Source organism: Barbus barbus (assembly GCF_936440315.1).
Source record: "Barbus barbus genome assembly, chromosome: 37".
NCBI classification, from domain to species: domain Eukaryota; kingdom Metazoa; phylum Chordata; class Actinopteri; order Cypriniformes; family Cyprinidae; genus Barbus; species Barbus barbus.
In genome coordinates, this window is record NC_136715.1 from 11,942,453 (window position 1) to 11,960,368 (window position 17,916).

The 17,916-nt window shown below is 36.2% G+C and overlaps 1 protein-coding gene across 6 annotated transcripts in view; it reads right to left on the reverse strand.

Moving 5' to 3' along the window:
- The window catches only part of unm_sa1614 (un-named sa1614), a 39,730-nt gene that overhangs the window by 2,659 nt on the left and 19,155 nt on the right, over window positions 1–17,916 (reverse strand). For 2 of the 6 annotated variants that reach the window (XM_079396066.1, XM_079396070.1), the window contains 20 exons: window positions 17,662–17,737; window positions 15,186–15,272; window positions 13,432–13,532; window positions 13,072–13,141; window positions 12,721–12,808; window positions 12,205–12,253; window positions 8,388–8,551; window positions 7,159–7,292; window positions 6,888–6,979; window positions 5,577–5,763; window positions 5,099–5,184; window positions 4,850–4,965; window positions 4,440–4,507; window positions 2,777–2,884; window positions 2,446–2,692; window positions 2,191–2,373; window positions 2,014–2,077; window positions 1,296–1,357; window positions 985–1,181; window positions 65–391 (listed from right to left, as the gene is read on the reverse strand). In XM_079396066.1, the coding sequence (XP_079252192.1) occupies window positions 185–391; window positions 985–1,181; window positions 1,296–1,357; window positions 2,014–2,077; window positions 2,191–2,373; window positions 2,446–2,692; window positions 2,777–2,884; window positions 4,440–4,507; window positions 4,850–4,965; window positions 5,099–5,184; window positions 5,577–5,763; window positions 6,888–6,979; window positions 7,159–7,292; window positions 8,388–8,551; window positions 12,205–12,253; window positions 12,721–12,808; window positions 13,072–13,141; window positions 13,432–13,532; window positions 15,186–15,272; window positions 17,662–17,737 (2,386 nt within the window). In that variant the 3' untranslated portion in view covers window positions 65–184. Of the gene's footprint in view, window positions 1–64; window positions 392–984; window positions 1,182–1,295; window positions 1,358–2,013; window positions 2,078–2,190; window positions 2,374–2,445; window positions 2,693–2,776; window positions 2,885–4,439; window positions 4,508–4,849; window positions 4,966–5,098; window positions 5,185–5,576; window positions 5,764–6,887; window positions 6,980–7,158; window positions 7,293–8,387; window positions 8,552–12,204; window positions 12,254–12,720; window positions 12,809–13,071; window positions 13,142–13,431; window positions 13,533–15,185; window positions 15,273–17,661; window positions 17,738–17,916 lie in introns of those variants that run through there. The other 4 variants (XM_079396069.1, XM_079396068.1, XM_079396067.1 and 1 more) reach the window with 4 other exon arrangements.

A 17,916-nucleotide genomic window follows, 5' to 3' on the forward strand; every position in this document is an offset into this window, starting at 1 on the left:
CAAAATGACTAACAATTGAGCTAAAATGAAAATATTAATAAATACTACAGTATTAGATAATGCTAAAATAATACTGATTCTTCTGTAGCTATTTGTTAGCAACGTGACGTAATAATTCTACTTTTACATGGCTCTCTGGAATGCTTGAAACTGATTGGTCAATCTCATCATTCTGCTCATTTTTTCATATAATGGCTACTAAATTGTACAACTGACCATCCTCCCAGGACATGAATTTCTCAAACTGTTCTTTCATTCTTATACTCACCCACCAATCAGCATCCTCCTCTCCGAGCACCACCAGTACCTCACCCTCATTAAAGGTGAGCTCATCGTGATGATCCGCCACACAGTCATACATAGCTTTAACACGCTTCATCTTTGACTTCATCTGAACACAAAAAACAAAAACAAAAAGTTGCAAAATCTGTATCATGTGGCCTCTAAGTAATATAGATTTTTTAATAATTTGTTAAGGGAAACCACAAGTATGAGGAACACATCAAAACACTCCATGTCTTTCCAACAGCCAAAGACAAACTAAATAAAATAACATTCCTCCAGCCCCTCCAGCTCAGACCAGCATTAATTCCCATGTGGATACAGACTGGTTTAAGCTGGTTTGGTGCTGGTAAATTGACTGATGTAAAACAGCTGGGAAAGGTGAAGTTAGAAGCAAAACACACAATGAGTGTGGAACATGCAACACTAAAGACTTGAGTAACGGGTGCTTAGAAAACAATAAAACACTGTAACACGGTGTGCATAAGAGACTATGACAAAAACATTCAAATAATGTACTGACCCAAATTAAATAATTAGTAAATTAGATTTTTTTTCTTGCTTTCTTCTAAGAAAAAAGTATATTTTGATTTCTCCTTCAGAAGAGACATCTGAGAACATTAAAACTATGGAAGAACAACGTGTGAGCAAGATGATATTCATCTCTCTAGTTCATAAATCGGTCATGGTTTCCATTCTCACCAGAGTTTTTCTGGGCAGTGGGTGAGGAGCAGTGTGGCAGGAGGAAGAGGAGCTGCCGTTAGTCTCCAGGCTGAAGAAGCGTGGGGAGGTGGGGGACAGAGACAGGGCTGGGGCATGCCGTCCGCCGCTGCTGATTGGCTGTGGGGTTTGGTACAGAAAGTGAGATGAGCTGCTCTCCCCATCTGCTCGAAAGCCTGCTGAGAGAGATTACAGCCACAACACATCGTAACAAAAACCATGAGCCGTGATAAGCAAAACAACTTAACTGGAAACAATATAGTGGAAAGATAACTGGACAGTTAAAGAATTACCTCGTTCTGGTAGCTCAGATAGGGAGTTGAGAGTGGACGTGGTGTATTTGGGAGAACCTGAGCTGAAATAGAAAGTCTTACAATCAGTATGTGTCACAACAGACACAATATACTTTACTGCATATAAACAATGCAGTAAAAAAGTAGCACAGTAATTTCTTTAGTAGATGGTTGATGTGTGTGTGTGTGTGTGTGTATATATATATATCACTTATGCAACATTCTTTTACACTTTCTGTTCATCAAACAATCCTGAAAAAAATATTAAGCAGCACAACTGTTTTCAACATAAATAATGTTGCAAATCTGCATATTATAATGATTTCTGAAGGCTCATGTGACACTGAAGACTGGAGTAATGATGCTGAAAATTCAGCTTTGCCTTCACAGGAATAAATTACATTTTGAAATATATTAAATTAGAAAACAAAGTTGCAAGTTGTAATAATATATCATATCACAACTCTTTTACTGTATTTATAATCAAATGAACGGTAGTATATATATTTTAACATTAATATTGATTTATGTTTAATATTTGCATTTTCCAACTTCCTATCCAAATAAGTCATTCTGTTCCTTTACTTGCCAAAGGCAATTTTTGCTCACAATTGGCAGTTTCTTAAGTACCTTGGCTAAATGATTATATTTGCCTGCTAATGCTTTTATTTTAAAACACTGTGAGAAGTCATCATTTGTGGCTCCAAAAAGCACTTACCCACACTTCTGGAAGGGTGAGTCTGGACCACCGAAGCTTCTCGGACCTGCAGGTACTCCATAATCTGTACACAAGCATAACATATTTATATAGCTTGTAAACATGACAATAAATGATGCAGGACCAGTGCATGGGAACCATCTGTCATGCGTCATTCATTCCAGGTTTGTCACGTACCTGTTGGTCCCTGCCGTGCAGAGTGGGGGCTGGGGGGCATCTGAGGGGCGGGCTCAGAATAGGTGCGCTTGTGTCGGATGATAAGAGGGGGAGGAGGGGTTCGTTTCTTAATGCTGCTCACTTCATGGGACGTCCAGCCATCAGGTGAGCTCATAGGAGGGGGAGGAGGGGGGATGTTTGGAGCTGGAAAGGACATGAGGAGAGTAAACAAGACTGTAGAAGAGAAGAGCAGAAAAAAGAAGAGAAGTTTCCCACCTCTGACTCGAGGTGGCAGTGGCGGTGCGGGTGATGAAGGGGGTGGCGGAGGGGGACTGTCGAGGCTGCGTGTCTGAGAGTTGGGACTGGTGTACACCTCCCTCCGGTTTTCTCCCCGGGCCATTGCCAGCCTACGGCCCACGTTGAACAAACCCCCTCCGCTACTTCCTCCTCCCCCGTGAGAGGCAGAGCTACTGTGATACAAGCTGAACGGCCGTCCTAAGCGCTCCTTCTTCACTGGGCCCATCTACAAAAATGGACCATCAATGTTACACATTGGACATGGACAATGAATTGCAGAATACACAAATAAATAGTCTTATGTTGTTACCTTGTCATCTAGGTCATCGTCACTCTCATAAAGGTCATCTTGCCGGAGTCTCCACTCATACTCCACGTGCACGTGCATGTTGAACTGGTTGTTCTGTGATTGATGGATCTGAACACGACACATCATTATTTTGACATGTGGATCAGTGACTTTTTGACCAATTTCTTTCCATGACCTCTGGATGTTTGTAATTATTGGATAATATATTTTTAAAGATCAGTTTGTAGAGATTGCTGGGGTATTTTTCATTTGTCTGCAGTAACACTCATCGGAATACTTAAGTTTAAACAATTACTCAAACAATTGCTCAAATCAGACTATGAAATATTTTAGTATATCTATAAAAACTTTTTTTTTTTTTTTTACGTACACTACACTACTGGGGTCAGAGATTTTTATTCTTTATATAATAATTTTTTTTTTTTTTATCTTTATACTTTATTTTTATTCATTATATGTGACCCTGGACCACAAAATCAGTCATAAGTGGCGGAAATTAACAAAAAGAAATGAAGAAATTAGAATAAATTTATTAAGAATAAAAAATAAAATTTATACATCAGATACAACTATTTTACAGCCGAGATACAACTATTTGAAAATCTGGAATCTGAGGGTGCAAAAAAATCTAAATATTGAGAAAATCGCCTTTAAAGTTGTCTGAATTAAGTTCTTAGCAATGCATATTACTAATCAAAAAATAAGTTTTGATATATTTACAGTAAGAAATTTACAAAATATCTTCATGGAACATGATCTTTACTTAATATCCTAATGATTTTTGGCATAAAAGAAAAATTGATAATTTTGACTAATACAATGAATTGTTGGCTATTGCTACAAATATACCTGTGCTACTTATGACTGGTTAGGTGGTCCAGGGTCCAGGGTCACATGTATCTTTACTTTTCAGCAAAGATACATTATATAAAAAGTGACAGTACAGACATTTAAAATGTAAGATTAATTAAGATTTCTATTTTAAATAAATGCTTTTTATACTTTCTATTCTTTAAAGAATAATGAAGGAAAAACAAGAACAACTTTTTTCAGCATTGATAAAATCAATAAAGGTTTCTTTAGCATTAATTCAGTATATTAGAATGATTTCTGAAAAATCATGTGACAATGAAGACTGGAGTAATGGCTGCTGAAAATTCAGCTTTGCCATCACAGGAATAAATAACATTTTAAAATATTTGAACATAGAAAGCATTTTTTTATTATAATTATATTTCACAATATTATTGTGTTTTACTGTATTTTTGACCTAATGAATGCAACCTTGATGAGCATAAGATGCTTTCAAAAACATTAAAAATCTAATAGACAAGTTTTGAATGGTAGTGTATGGTTTAGAAATATAATTTCCTAGCTAAAGTAATTACAGCTAGTTATATTATAAAATATATTACTTTACATTGTGATTTCCAGGCATGGAAATGTTACGAAACTATTAAAAAATATTTATAGAGTAAATATATTCTTTTCAGTCATGCCATCCTTGTGAATGATTTTAAAAGAAATCTTTATTAATCACAAGTGTCTGAAAAGCTACTAAAAATAGGTGTGAGAATTATACAGCACTTTTGAACATTTGGTTCAATAAAAGTGAAATATACAGGTCACACCCACATGAATATCCTAGTAATAAAGACCTCACCAGCTCCTCACACAGCGTGTGCTTCAGTCTGCGAGCCATGTCCAGCCCCGTCTCTCCGTTATCATTCTCTATCACAGAACAACAATTATCATCAGCACAATGATCCTCCTGCTCTGTAATCAACTCCTGACGAATGAGCCAACAGCCAAACCAAGCATCAGAGGAGCATGGCGATCCTCCTTCCTTTAACAATGGCTAATACGATGCTGACAAATCCCTATTTAGTATCAATTAATGTCAAAGCTGAAGTGTGTGATATTTTTGATGTTAAAAACCTTCTCCTATTACAAAAGAGATAACTTAAAATGAAAAACTGGACAAATAAACAAACATTATTACGCATGAAACAACTCAAAGCAAAAACGTCTTTGTGGTTTTAGGGTTTGACTTAGGGCTTTAGGGTAACTCACTGATATGAGAGTTGGCCTTGGCTCTGAGCAGAAGTTTAAGGCACTCGGTTTTATTGTGCTGACAGCAGTAATGCAAAGCAGTGTTCCCATTCACAGTCTGAGAATCCAGATTATTACTGAAACAGGAAAGCAGAAGAAAAGGCAGTTATGATGAAGATAATCCATATGTGAATCTGCTTAATACTTCAATACTTCACGACTTTACTTAAGGGCACTTTCAGAATAACAATGCCATTTTTTCAAACTGACCAGTTGTGGAACAAGAAGTCAGCCACATGAAGTGAGGTCCTGTCAGACAATAGGACGGCTAGGTGTAGTGCAGTTTCCCCCTTTTCCTGTCAAAAAATAATATGCAATTATATGCAAAAACAGTAAGAAAAAGGAAGGAGCCAAGATCTACAAGTAGGTCATATATTAATGTACTGTCCCCATGTAAGGGATAGTATTTCATTTACTCACCCTAATGAATTTCTTTCTTCTGGGTAATGTATTTTGAAGAATGTTAGTAATTAAAGAGTTTGGGTGGCCATTGACTTCCACTGTATGGATAAATATACAGTGGAAGTCAATGGAAACAGAACTGTTTGGTTACCAACATTCTTCAAAATAGCTTCTTTTTTTTGAAGTTCCGCAGAAGAAAGTAAGTCATACAGGTTTGGAATGATGTTGGGTACAGTTGATTTTTAGGTGGACTATAATTTTAAGCAGGAAATGTATATCTGCTGACCTGTAGGGGGCTTGGCAGTGGCAGGCTGAAGTCTATTCTCTCAGCGTAAAGCTGTAAGAGGCTGAAGACATCCCGACTGTGCACAGCGTCCTGCAGATATTTGCGTTTTGTTTCCGGTGAGCCGCCGCTACGCTGTGCAAACTGACACTCTATATACTTTGAGAGTATGAAATCCTTACGTATGGCCCTGAAAATAACAGCAACTATTTTAATACGTTGCCTTTTATTGGTTATCCAAAATGACAGAGGGAATTAACAGATGTCCAATACCAAAAATATGTGCTTTTGTTTTTCATCCAATGAACTTAATATCTCTGCCATGTCTACTAGCGCATTACAAGCCACAGATGGTAAGAGCCAACATAACTGGAGCTCTCATTAGTGCAAATCTCCTTTCTTTCAGGTTACAATGTTGGGCAGATGTGTGTTGAAACACTACAGAGACTGCCATTAGGACAAAATTCAGCTCTGAGACAGACACCAGCAGATAACAGCTCTTAAAGGGGCCAGACCTTACAATAACTTTTTATGGGGCTCGCTATTTGTTACTAGTTGTAAAAAATCGAGTTTTCAGCATTGATAACTATAAGAAATGTGTCTTGAACTATGAATCAGCATATTAAAATGATTTTTGAAGTATAACTTGACACCGAAGACTAGAGTAATGGATAATGAAAATATAGTACTGATATCTAAACAAGGAAAATCTTCATTTCCATGTTTAGTCTCACTAAAACAATATTTTCCATGCTGTGCAAATGGCTGTAGTTCTCCAACACGGGGTCAGGGTTGGGCGGTGATGGTAGAATGAGAATATGGAATAAACTCACAATGGATTGAACTAAACATTTCCTCTTGTATACCATCCCTAAAGAAGTTATGTTATGAATATGAATGTTATTTCAGGGCTCTGTGCAAGAATCTAATAATAACGCTAGAGTAGCCATTCATCCATACATCTTTCCATTGTTCGCGACAGCGGGGTAAATCAAACTGTTCAGTTTGAAGGTTAAAGTAATTTGGATGTTCCTCAGCTTTTAAATTACTTTCATGAACGATCAATTTAAAACACATTTAAAAGCTTTGCACCATCTGCAGACAGGTTAATTGTGTACAGACAGGTTACGGCCGGCCCAGTCAGGAAGAGTGCTCTTTTGCACTCGGGGGGGGATCACAACTGAGAGGGAATTGAGTGGTACGAATGCTATGGGAAATGCTAAAGACACCAGGTGCTATGGGGACAGAGATTCCAAGAGCTGAAACCATTTGGCTGTCATTTGAAGAGCTATTATAGGGCTGCTCATCACTCACATGTCACTCTCTGCTGACGGCTTCACAGAAGGACTGGGAAGATTGGCCTCCACAATTTCATTAAAACCTGAATTCCCCATGTTTCTTGCCAACTAAGGAGCAACAGAGAGAGAAAGGACCATAAATCTGTGGGTAGTGGTAAAGATCATAACAAATTGCTGACATTGTCATACTGTGAAAAACTCTCTATACATGAACGCATAAAAGATGTCAACCTGCTACAGTAAACAGCGCATGAAAAGTGCATCTGTTGAGCACTGAGGATCCTCACCAGCAATTCTGAAGTGCCTAGTTTGTCTAGAGAAAGCGACTGAATACGTGAATAGTGTACACCCATTTCCCGATGGATCCCTGAGCACTCAATACACGTCAGGATTCCCAGGTTTATAGAGATCCAAGTCGGATCTGAAAGGAAAACACATAAACATATTACAACCTGATTCACAAGAATACCCATTTTACATGCCTCATGTTTTTAGCATTGAAGTATAACTCATTTACACAGTACAAATAAAGTATGTTTCAAAAAGTTCAATATTTTATCTAGTAACCAATAGCGAGCCTCATAAAAAGTTATTGTAAGGTCAGATTGTTAACTAAAGCTCAATCTAAAAACTAAAACTACTAAAAATAGTTTTAGAAATGTTGACTTGGCTATTAAAACTATATTAACCATATTAAAGATATATTAATGCTAAATGGAAAAAAAAAAAAACAATAAAATTAGAAAAGCACATAATTACTAAACTACTCAAATACTAACTTAAACTAAAATCAAAATGAAAATATAAAAATAAAAGGTAATTCAAAATATTAATAATTACTATAATAACACTGGCCCAGTGTAAAAGAGCTCCAGTAATATTCAAGGACACATACTCATGCTTTTTGCAAAGGAGACAAAAGGTGCAGCCGAGAAAAATCTGAACTCTCCAGCATTTCTTAGAGGAAACGTGCCAATAAATCCTGCAGGCCTTTCGCTCACATTCACTCACTGGATTCTAATTTAATTAAACATGATTAATGCACAGGCATTGGAAAAAAAACAGCATGAACAGAGGATCAACTCAGGGTGCTAGATGGGGCCCATTTCCAAAGCAGCTGTTAGCTTTAACTGCTCAGTTTCCATTTCTTAACCTGTTTTATTCCAACTGCGCTGTTCAAATAAATACAAAGAACACTATCATATAAACACTGTCTGTGAGAATTGTTCATTCCCCTTGACTTTTGAGGCTAAAAGCTGACCAAACTCCTTTTTAACTTTTGCTACATTTCTTCTGGAAAAACATACCAAACCTATTAATGACTCACAATGTACTAAACACTAAAATGTAAACTTTTAAGCACTGATATTCTGAAAATGTATATTCTACCTATAGTGTTTGCAGCCGATTTATTAGAATATTCATGTAACATGGTGGCATAATACTTCAAAGAACTCCTTAATACTTAAAGTACATGTCCAAAAACATTTGTGTTACTGTACTGTAATTTTTGCACCTGGGGCCCCACAGTCGCAGCAAACGCTGTTTCCAGGCATGCGGCGAATATCCTCAGTGATGGCTCGTGTCAGATCCTCAACACTGTTTTCCCCACTTGGCTTCCTCTCATCCAGAGCCACATTTAGAGCTTCCTGCTTACTGTTTGTAAGCACTGATATCCACCTGATATTTTTAGTAAGGTGCAAAAATAAATATAGCCATTAGAGGGCGACAAGAAACTTCAAAACGAAATAACATCAGTATTCCCAGGTGGCACCATATATCAAAAAGTCATTTGTGACTAATAATGATCCTGCTCTAAGAGGTTACATCAGAGTTCATCAGCAGTTAATGAGAAGAAGCCCTTGGTCACAGCTCAGGGAATTTTTGTAAACAGTGTAAGTCTTAGTGAATAAACTCTCTTGGATTCATTTGTAAAAAGGTCCGGTATAATGTAACTGTCAATAATCTCTTCACTCGCTCCTCTTCATCTCTGACATTTAGATGAAGATGGAAGCCTGGGCTGTGATCTGACATGGGAAGCACTTCAATCATTGTACAGACAGCCACATCAGAGGAAGAAATGTTACATAGTTTTCTTTCTCTCCAAGAAAGGAGGCTCTGTTACGTTGTCAAGATTGAAAGGTCAACTTGGGAGAGGTGTATGTCTGCTGAAAATTATACAAGCTCTTTCCTATCTGACGCTGTGCACACATTCTCATCTGACAGTCACATGGTTGGACTGAGACTCAGACAGATCAGTGTCTGGCAGAGAAAAAGCATTTCTCTTCAAAGAGCCTATGAAATCAGACTGTTAGCTTTGAGATCATCTTTATGCAAGCGTATTTATTAAGCGGTGATAAAACTCACTTTTATATACACAAGCGTTCAAAAGTTTGGGGTTGTTATAATTTTATATTGTTTTTAAAAGAAGTCTCTTGTGCTCACCAAGGCTGTGTTTATTTGATCAAAAATACTGTGATTTTTTAATTTTATTTTTATTCAAATTTAGAATGTTTTCTGTTTAATATATGTTTAAAAGTAATTTATTAATGCAATATTTAGTTGCATTTATTTCTTCTATACAGGTCCTTCTAAAAAAATTAGCATATTGTGATAAAGTTCATTATTTTCTGTAATGTACTGATAAACATTAGACTTTCATATATTTTAGATTCATTACAACACAACTGAAGTAGTTCAAGCCTTTTATTGTTTTAATATTGATGATTTTGGCATACAGCTCATGAAAACCCAAAATTCTCAAAAAATTAGCATATCATGAAAAGGTTCTCTAAACGAGCTATTAACCTAATCATCTGAATCAACTAATTAACTCTAAACACCTGCAAAAGATTCCTGAGGCTTTTAAAAACTCCCAGCCTGGTTCATTACTCAAAACCGCAATCATGGGTAAGACTGCCGACCTGACTGCTGTCCAGAAGGCCATCATTGACACCCTCAAGCAAGAGGGTAAGACACAGAAAGAAATTTCTGAATGAATAGGCTGTTCCCAGAGTGCTGTATCAAGGCACCTCAGTGGGAAGTCTGTGGGAAGGAAAAAGTGTGGCAGAAAACGCAGCACAACGAGAAGAGGTGACCGGACCCTGAGGAAGATTGTGGAGAAGGACCGATTCCAGACCTTGGGGGACCTGCGGAAGCAGTGGACTGAGTCTGGAGTAGAAACATCCAGAGCCACCGTGTACAGGCGTGTGCAGGAAATGGGCTACAGGTGCCGCATTCCCCAGGTCAAGCCACTTTTGAACCAGAAACAGCGGCAGAAGCGCCTGACCTGGGCTACAGAGAAGCAGCACTGGACTGTTGCTCAGTGGTCCAAAGTACTTTTTTCGGATGAAAGCAAATTTTGCATGTCATTCGGAAATCAAGGTGCCAGAGTCTGGAGGAAGACTGGGGAGAGGGAAATGCCAAAATGCCTGAAGTCCAGTGTCAAGTACCCACAGTCAGTGATGCTGGTGTTGGTCCACTGTGTTTTATCAAGGGCAGGGTCAATGCAGCTAGCTATCAGGAGATTTTGGAGCACTTCATGCTTCCATCTGCTGAAAAGCTTTATGGAGATGAAGATTTCATTTTTCAGCACGACCTGGCACCTGCTCACAGTGCCAAAACCACTGGTAAATGGTTTACTGACCATGGTATTACTGTGCTCAATTGGCCTGCCAACTCTCCTGACCTGAACCCCATAGAGAATCTGTGGGATATTGTGAAGAGAAAGTTGAGAGACGCAAGACCCAACACTCTGGATGAGCTTAAGGCAGCTATTGAAGCATCCTGGGCCTCCATAACACCTCAGCAGTGCCACAGGCTGATTGCCTCCATGCCACGCCGCATTGAAGCAGTCATTTCTGCAAAAGGATTCCCGACCGAGTATTGAGTGCATAACTGAACATAATTATTTGAAGGCTGACTTTTTTTGTATTAAAAACACTTTTCTTTTATTGGTCGGATGAAATATGCTAATTTTTTGAGATAGGAATTTTGGGTTTTCATGAGCTGTATGCCAAAATCTTCAATATTAAAACAATAAAAGGCTTGAACTACTTCAGTTGTGTTGTAATGAATCTAAAATATATGAAAGTCTAATGTTTATCAGTACATTACAGAAAATAATGAACTTTATCACAATATGCCAATTTTTTGAGAAGGACCTGTAATAGTTGTATTTATTGCTTCTATAATAATTATTTCTTCTATAATAAATTTAGTGTAATTCTATAAACATTTATTTGGAGTTATTTGAAATAGATTTATTTTTTGTAACAATGTAAAAGTCTTTACTTTCACTTTTGATCAATATAATGTGTCCTTGCTTAATTAAAGCATTAATGCCTATAAACCCAGACTTATAGTGAAATGTAGTGTTTATCTCTTATGGGAAAACTGACCAAAAATAGGTTTATGTCCAATCAGACACTCTTGAGAATCAGAATGCCCCATCCCTTGCATCCAACTAGAAACTATAAAAAAAAAAATAGCAATAGCCAAAAATACATTGTATGGGTCAAAATTATCCATTTTTCTTTTATGCCAAAAATCATTAGGACATTACATAAAGATCATGTTCCATTATGATATTTTGTAAATTTCCTACCGTAAATATATTGAAACTTAATGTTTGATTAGTAATATGCATTGCTAAGAACTTCATCTGAACAACTTTAAAGGCGATTTTCTCAATATTTTGATTTTTTTGCACCCTCAGATTCCAGATTTTCAAATAGTTGATCATAACAAACCATACATCAATGGAAAGCTTATTTATTCAGCTTTCAGATGATGTATAAATCTCAATTTGAAAAATTGACTGGTTTTGTGGTCCAGGGTCACATATGTACTTACTATTATAATAACAATAAATTATGCATAATTACATGCAAGTAACCCTAAGCCTAACACTAACCATATAGTAAATACTTGTAGTTAATGAATGTTACTCAGTACTTAAATGTATAATTACACTGTGACAAGGACACCTTATAAAGTGTAACTGAAATTTCCTACTCAGACTTATTATTTATTATTATATATTATCATTACTTATATATTATTTCCTATTTCAATAGGAAATACAGTAATGCATTATTTAAAATATCTCTGTATTAATTCAAGACACATTTTGTGCACAGTTCTAGATAAATGTTGTATGAAAAAAATAGTTTGCGTTGCTTTTTATTGCTTGGATTTACACAATTATGTTAAAATGACTCATCCAAGTACATAAATGCTTGAGTGGGTTCTCTAAAGTTGAAATATCAACATACCAAATAGGGCCATTTCAGTAACATTTGTTGCTGTGAATAAACAATAGAAATACTTACGCCACACAATCCGATTCATCATCAGCCAGAAAATGGTAAGTGCGATTATCTAAAAAACAAAGAACAACCCTCATTATTCCTTGCAAATTCACAATTCCTCCTCAGCTGGCACCAGTTAACGTGTAATGAGCAAACAATCAGGAGAGATAAAAACAGCTTTGAGGTCTTTTGTTAAAATACAAGTGGCAGGAAAGAACAAACAATTTGTGCTCAAGTGTAAATACTTAGAGGCAGAAAAACCTGCCTTTAGTTCAAGGACTCCAGTATTGTATCGCAAAATATGTCATGATTGTTACATAACATAATAACGACACTAGAGACCTGAGGCCAGAATAATGCATGGATGCATGCAGATACAATTAAGCAGTTCTCTTCATCAAAAATAGCCTGAGGCTGGTACGCTTCAGCTTGACATGAAGATCCTGAATCTACCTTTGGTGGGGTTTATTTTCTATTATATCACATGGGACTGAGCTGTTGTTTGAGGAATGCTGAGAGAATGCATGGTTAACTCACGTGAGATGAGGTCAAAGCATTTCTTGTCTTCAAGACTTGGTTTGACTTGGCAGGTGAGGAGATTCAGTTTAGCTGGTGATTTATTAGGCTGCAACAAAATTATAGCAAATCATCACTAACATGTCATAACTAATCATAACATTCATTTACATCTCATTTGTATTGTGTATCAACATAGGTTTCAGCCGTTGAAAATGCATGAAGAGTGCTTTACTAATGTTATACCGTGTTTTGCCGTAGCACTGTAGAACTGAACACATATCCAGGATGCATTTACATTTTATCACAGAAACCAGCAGCAGAAAAAAAATGCTTACTGCTGGATTTACCGAGAGCGATGTGAGTACTCACAGTTCCATGAGCAATGGTAAGATAGCAGTTCTGCACGGTACATTTCCTCTTCTGCCACATCTTCCTCAACCTATCAGAGAAATGAAATTACAGCACAGCATCCACATCACATTCTCCTCAATCAACCCACAAAAGCTTTATAGCGAATGCAGAGACAGAAACGTGTCTAACTCCCAACACAGAGTGTCCTACACCACATGAATCATTTGAAACGAAGGGCTACCAGAGCACTTCCGAAAGGATTTATCAGGGAAATCATTAATGAATGAGTGGATTATACTTCAAATTTGAAGAATGCTGGATCTGGGAACAGAACTCTGATAATATCACAAACATTTGCTACAACATTGATTCATTTACCCATCACTCCTCTTGTAGAGGTAGCCTGATTTCTCTGTGCCATATTGCTTGTTGCCTTGAAGCTGATGCATGCTGTACACAGTCTGTCTGCTTAGGGAATCCTGCACAACAGAAACATAAATGGGAATGTTATGGTTTATATGTGGTGCCCAAAAAGCTTTGTTAATTTTCATTGCCTCTATGCATGGGATATTGCACAAAACAGCTTAAAGGGATAGGTACTGTATCATTTTATTTCTTTTTTGTTCTTGGGAATACAAATGTTCCCACTTCCTTGTTTTAATAGAATGAACGTTGATGTAAACCAGGGGGTTTCAGCTCCAAAAATGACAAAGCAGCAACATAAAGGTACTATAAAATCAGTCCATGTAACTAGATATAACAGTTCACTTTTATTCTATGGAAAAGAGCAGTGTGAACATTGTGTGAAATATATTCTTTTGTATTTCATGAAAAAAAGGAATGTCACACTGGGGATTAAATGATGACATAAGTTTAATTTTTAGCTGATCTAGCTGAACTTAAAATCTAAACTATTCAAGCTCAAGAGAAAGTCACATCATTCATGCAGAGAGGTGCTAACACCAGAAGGAAGTACCACCTCACACTTTCGATACATGCAGGAAATGCAAAAAAGATGAATGTCACTCATGCAATGAGTTCAAATTAAATAAAAAAGAGGAATATTTTGGGTTAAATGATATTAACAGGACTTAATTTGAAATCATGCTCTTGAGCTCAAATCAATTCAAATTGGAATTTAAAAAAAAATATATTTAAATATATTTATAATAGTTACAATGGACATCTACAGGGCAAATGTACAAAGATAGTAGTGTAACAGTCGACGTGCTGTTGACAGCTTAACATTTTTAACCTGAAATATTCCAAATATCAACAGCTTTCAAAAAACAAAAACATTATAAATTGGATATATATTTTGCAGTAGAGTCTGAATGCAAAAGGTACATTCTTAGTGATAATGTCACATGCTAAATTTTTTCAACTACAGTGGGAAACAGAGTTGACAGTTCACATGCAAGTGTTTATGGTTAATTACAGCAGTTTGATAACATCACATGTTAATTTAAAAAAAAATGTCTCGACTTACTCTCCGGGACTGCTATTTTGTCAATGAAGCATTTAGAAAAACAATTATATTAATAGCTGCTCTTCACATTCATTCCAGTCAATTTCATTTTTTTAAATTATTGTAGAAGATGATTGACAATAACAAATATACATTGATCCCCCTCCACCATAATCCTATTAAATACTTGAATAGGACTAACAAATTACTTCTTAAGACCCTGTCTATTTATTACCCTGACAAATAATATATACCACCATGCACTGCAACATAAAATGTTATTGATTTTCCTGGAATGAATCAATAGTGGTGGGTGAACTCTGAGACAGGAAAAACACAGAACATAGCAGTGGGTTAAACATACCGCAGTCCTATACAATACACAACTGAACACAGAGCGGCAGTTTATTGTACTAGACACTGGGAAATAGTCATTGTGACAACTTGCCACTATACATATAAGCCTTCAATTACAGTAAACCATACAATGCAAGATCATTTACAAAGGAAGTGTTAGAAAAACCTGTTTAGAATTTGTAAACTGAACAGCTTGGGAATGTAATAGGTGAAAGCATGCACGAGAAATTTGTGCAAATTCCAAAGCAGGAAAAATGTGTGTGCCAGTGGAACGGGAATGAGGTGCAAATAGAGTGTCATTCTTTACCTCTTTGAATTCAGGCTGCAGAGCCGGTCTGAGCTGATCTCTGAGAGAACAGAGCTGTCTCTTCTCATCATCCTGCTTATGTTTGATCTATATAAACACACACACACACACACACTTAAATTCCTCCAAACACATCCTACACATCCTCTCCTCCTTGTACATTCATTCAGCTGTGTTTTTCTAAGTGTGATTACTTAGGTTTTGGGTAAGACAATGGCCCTTTCTTTAAGATGTCTGTCTCTCACAACTTCACTGCAGCTGAAAGAAGGCGTCTGCTTTATCAGCCATAAATTTACTGATACCATCTGCTTACAGCGCTGATTTTTCTCTGATTGTGTCAGTGTGAGGTAGAGCGGCGGAGGCTGGTAACCTTGATGCGCCGTGATCAAAGCAAACAAAAGCCTCTCTTTTGTGATTCTTCGTGGTCTAGAGTGAAAATCTGGGACGGTAACTAAAAGAATCTACCTTTTACCATCAAGAGCATGTGGTTCTGGTTGATTTCTAGCAGCATTAATTTAGAATTATTTATAAACTATTATAGTATGTATTTATATTTTTAATTAGCTTTTACTTTAATATTTCTATTTATCATTGTAATTTTAGTTTATTTTATGTTTGTAGTTATGTGTTTTATTTATTTATTTAAATATTCTTATTTAGGTTTAATTTTTTTATTTCAGTTTTAGTTTATTTTTAATTTAGGTTTTTCATCTATTATTTATTTTTTATTTCGGCTTCATTTAAAAAATGAACAACAAAAATGTTGTAATAGTTTTAGTTAACGAAACTTAAGAAGAATTTTGGATGCTTGTCAGCTGGTTGAGCTGAGATCAGCAGATTAACCAGCTAAACCTGACCAAGAATCCAAATAGAGCAGCTTAATCTACATTAGGATGTATAAAGAAGGACTAAAGAAGCAGACGGAAATTTTATATGTAATATTCTGGGTTTGTTAAGTAAAAACCACTAAAACTGCAATGTGAGTCACTTGGCCACCTTGGTTACATCAGTGTGGGTGCACACATTTTGAGATGATCGATCTAACTATTTTTAGCCTACAAACTATTGATCTGGGCTGACTATACAAAGCACGTAGAAGGAGATGAAGGAACATTGAGAATGCATTGTGTTAGCTTGAGGGATGATGGGATGCCATAAAGATGCAGAACAATTGCCCAAAAGTCATTTGCTGCAGTCAGTGAGCAATCTACTCACTGAGATTGAGATATATTTGGCTGAGAATGAACAAAGGATGTGAAGGATCCTTAGCACTTTTCAACTTAAAAATAAAGACTTGCTTATGAGATGGTATATGAAGAAATATTAATACACTGGGAATCTATATGATAGCACGGACTGAGTGATTGGGGCCAATGTCATGCTCATCCTGAGCTTCATTGCTGCAAAGTGAGATGTGTTCTGAATACTGATTAGCCGCTCCACCACATGACCATGCCTCCCATAAAACACACACACACACACAGGGCTGATCCTGTTTGCCTGAATGAATTTTGAGTATACGGGGCCTAATCTATCAAATCGCTTGACAGATGATATACAGGTTATCTGTCTGAATTATTTAAAGCCAGTTTGGATTGCAACACCTTTTTATGCATTCTGACCTTTCCTTGAGTAAGCCGTTACTCCCTAAATGATAAACGCTCTGCATTTACAATTGAAATGTCAGTTTAGTATAATTATGATACATTTAAAAGCTAAAGAGCTGTCAAGTGATAAAAATATTTGGACAATTCTTCCTTATTTCAAACTATAGACTTAATCACATCGTACTGTAAGCTATGAGCTAAAGGGATGGAACCAGGTGGGTAATAATAATAATAATAATAATAACAATTATTATTATTATTGTTATTGAAATTAGTAATAGTAATAGCGATATTCAATAATAATAATAAGCAGAAGAACAAAAGTAATTTGACAACATTTGTTAATTTTTTTTAAATTTTAATATATTTTATATTAAATTGTATTGAATTTATATGACATTTTAATATTTTATATTAAATTATATATTATATTATTAATATATTTTATATTTTATAACTATTATAACTGTTATATTTGGAATTTGAATTAAGAAAATATATAATAATTATAATAACGAGAACAACACAATAATTATTTATATGCCAATACATTTATTATTAGTAGTATTAGGAGTAGAATTTTCTCTTTCCCTTTCATGCAGCATTACAATGCAGTTTGGTTAAACCTATCACCACTTATTAGAGGTTTGGGTATTTTGTGTATAAAGTCTTTGGCAACACATAAGTATGAATGAAAATGGGGAGAGAAAAAAAACACCATAGGGCTGTTCAATCTTATTTCTTCGACTTCCATAAGTGTGATTGCAGCTGATTATCATTTTAAGTGGGATTTGTGCCACAACATGTCATCTGTTCCATACAATAAGAACATATCTGTGTAAGCAGCAAACACGGGCAGGATCACTCACAACACTCAGCTGTCCCGTAAGGCCATCAATGTACTGCTTGAGTTTTTCCGTTGCAGCCAGACACTCCTGAAAGAAACTGACAGGAGAGAGCGATTTTAATTACAAATCCTATAAACAAAACAGTGTCAATTGTCAAGGAATCTCTATTCCTCTCTCATGCTTTTTTCAAAGGTTTCACACTCTCTCAAATTCCAGTCACACTCAAAACAGCATGACAGACTCGAGTGTGGAGGGAAGCGAGTATAAAGCAAGGCA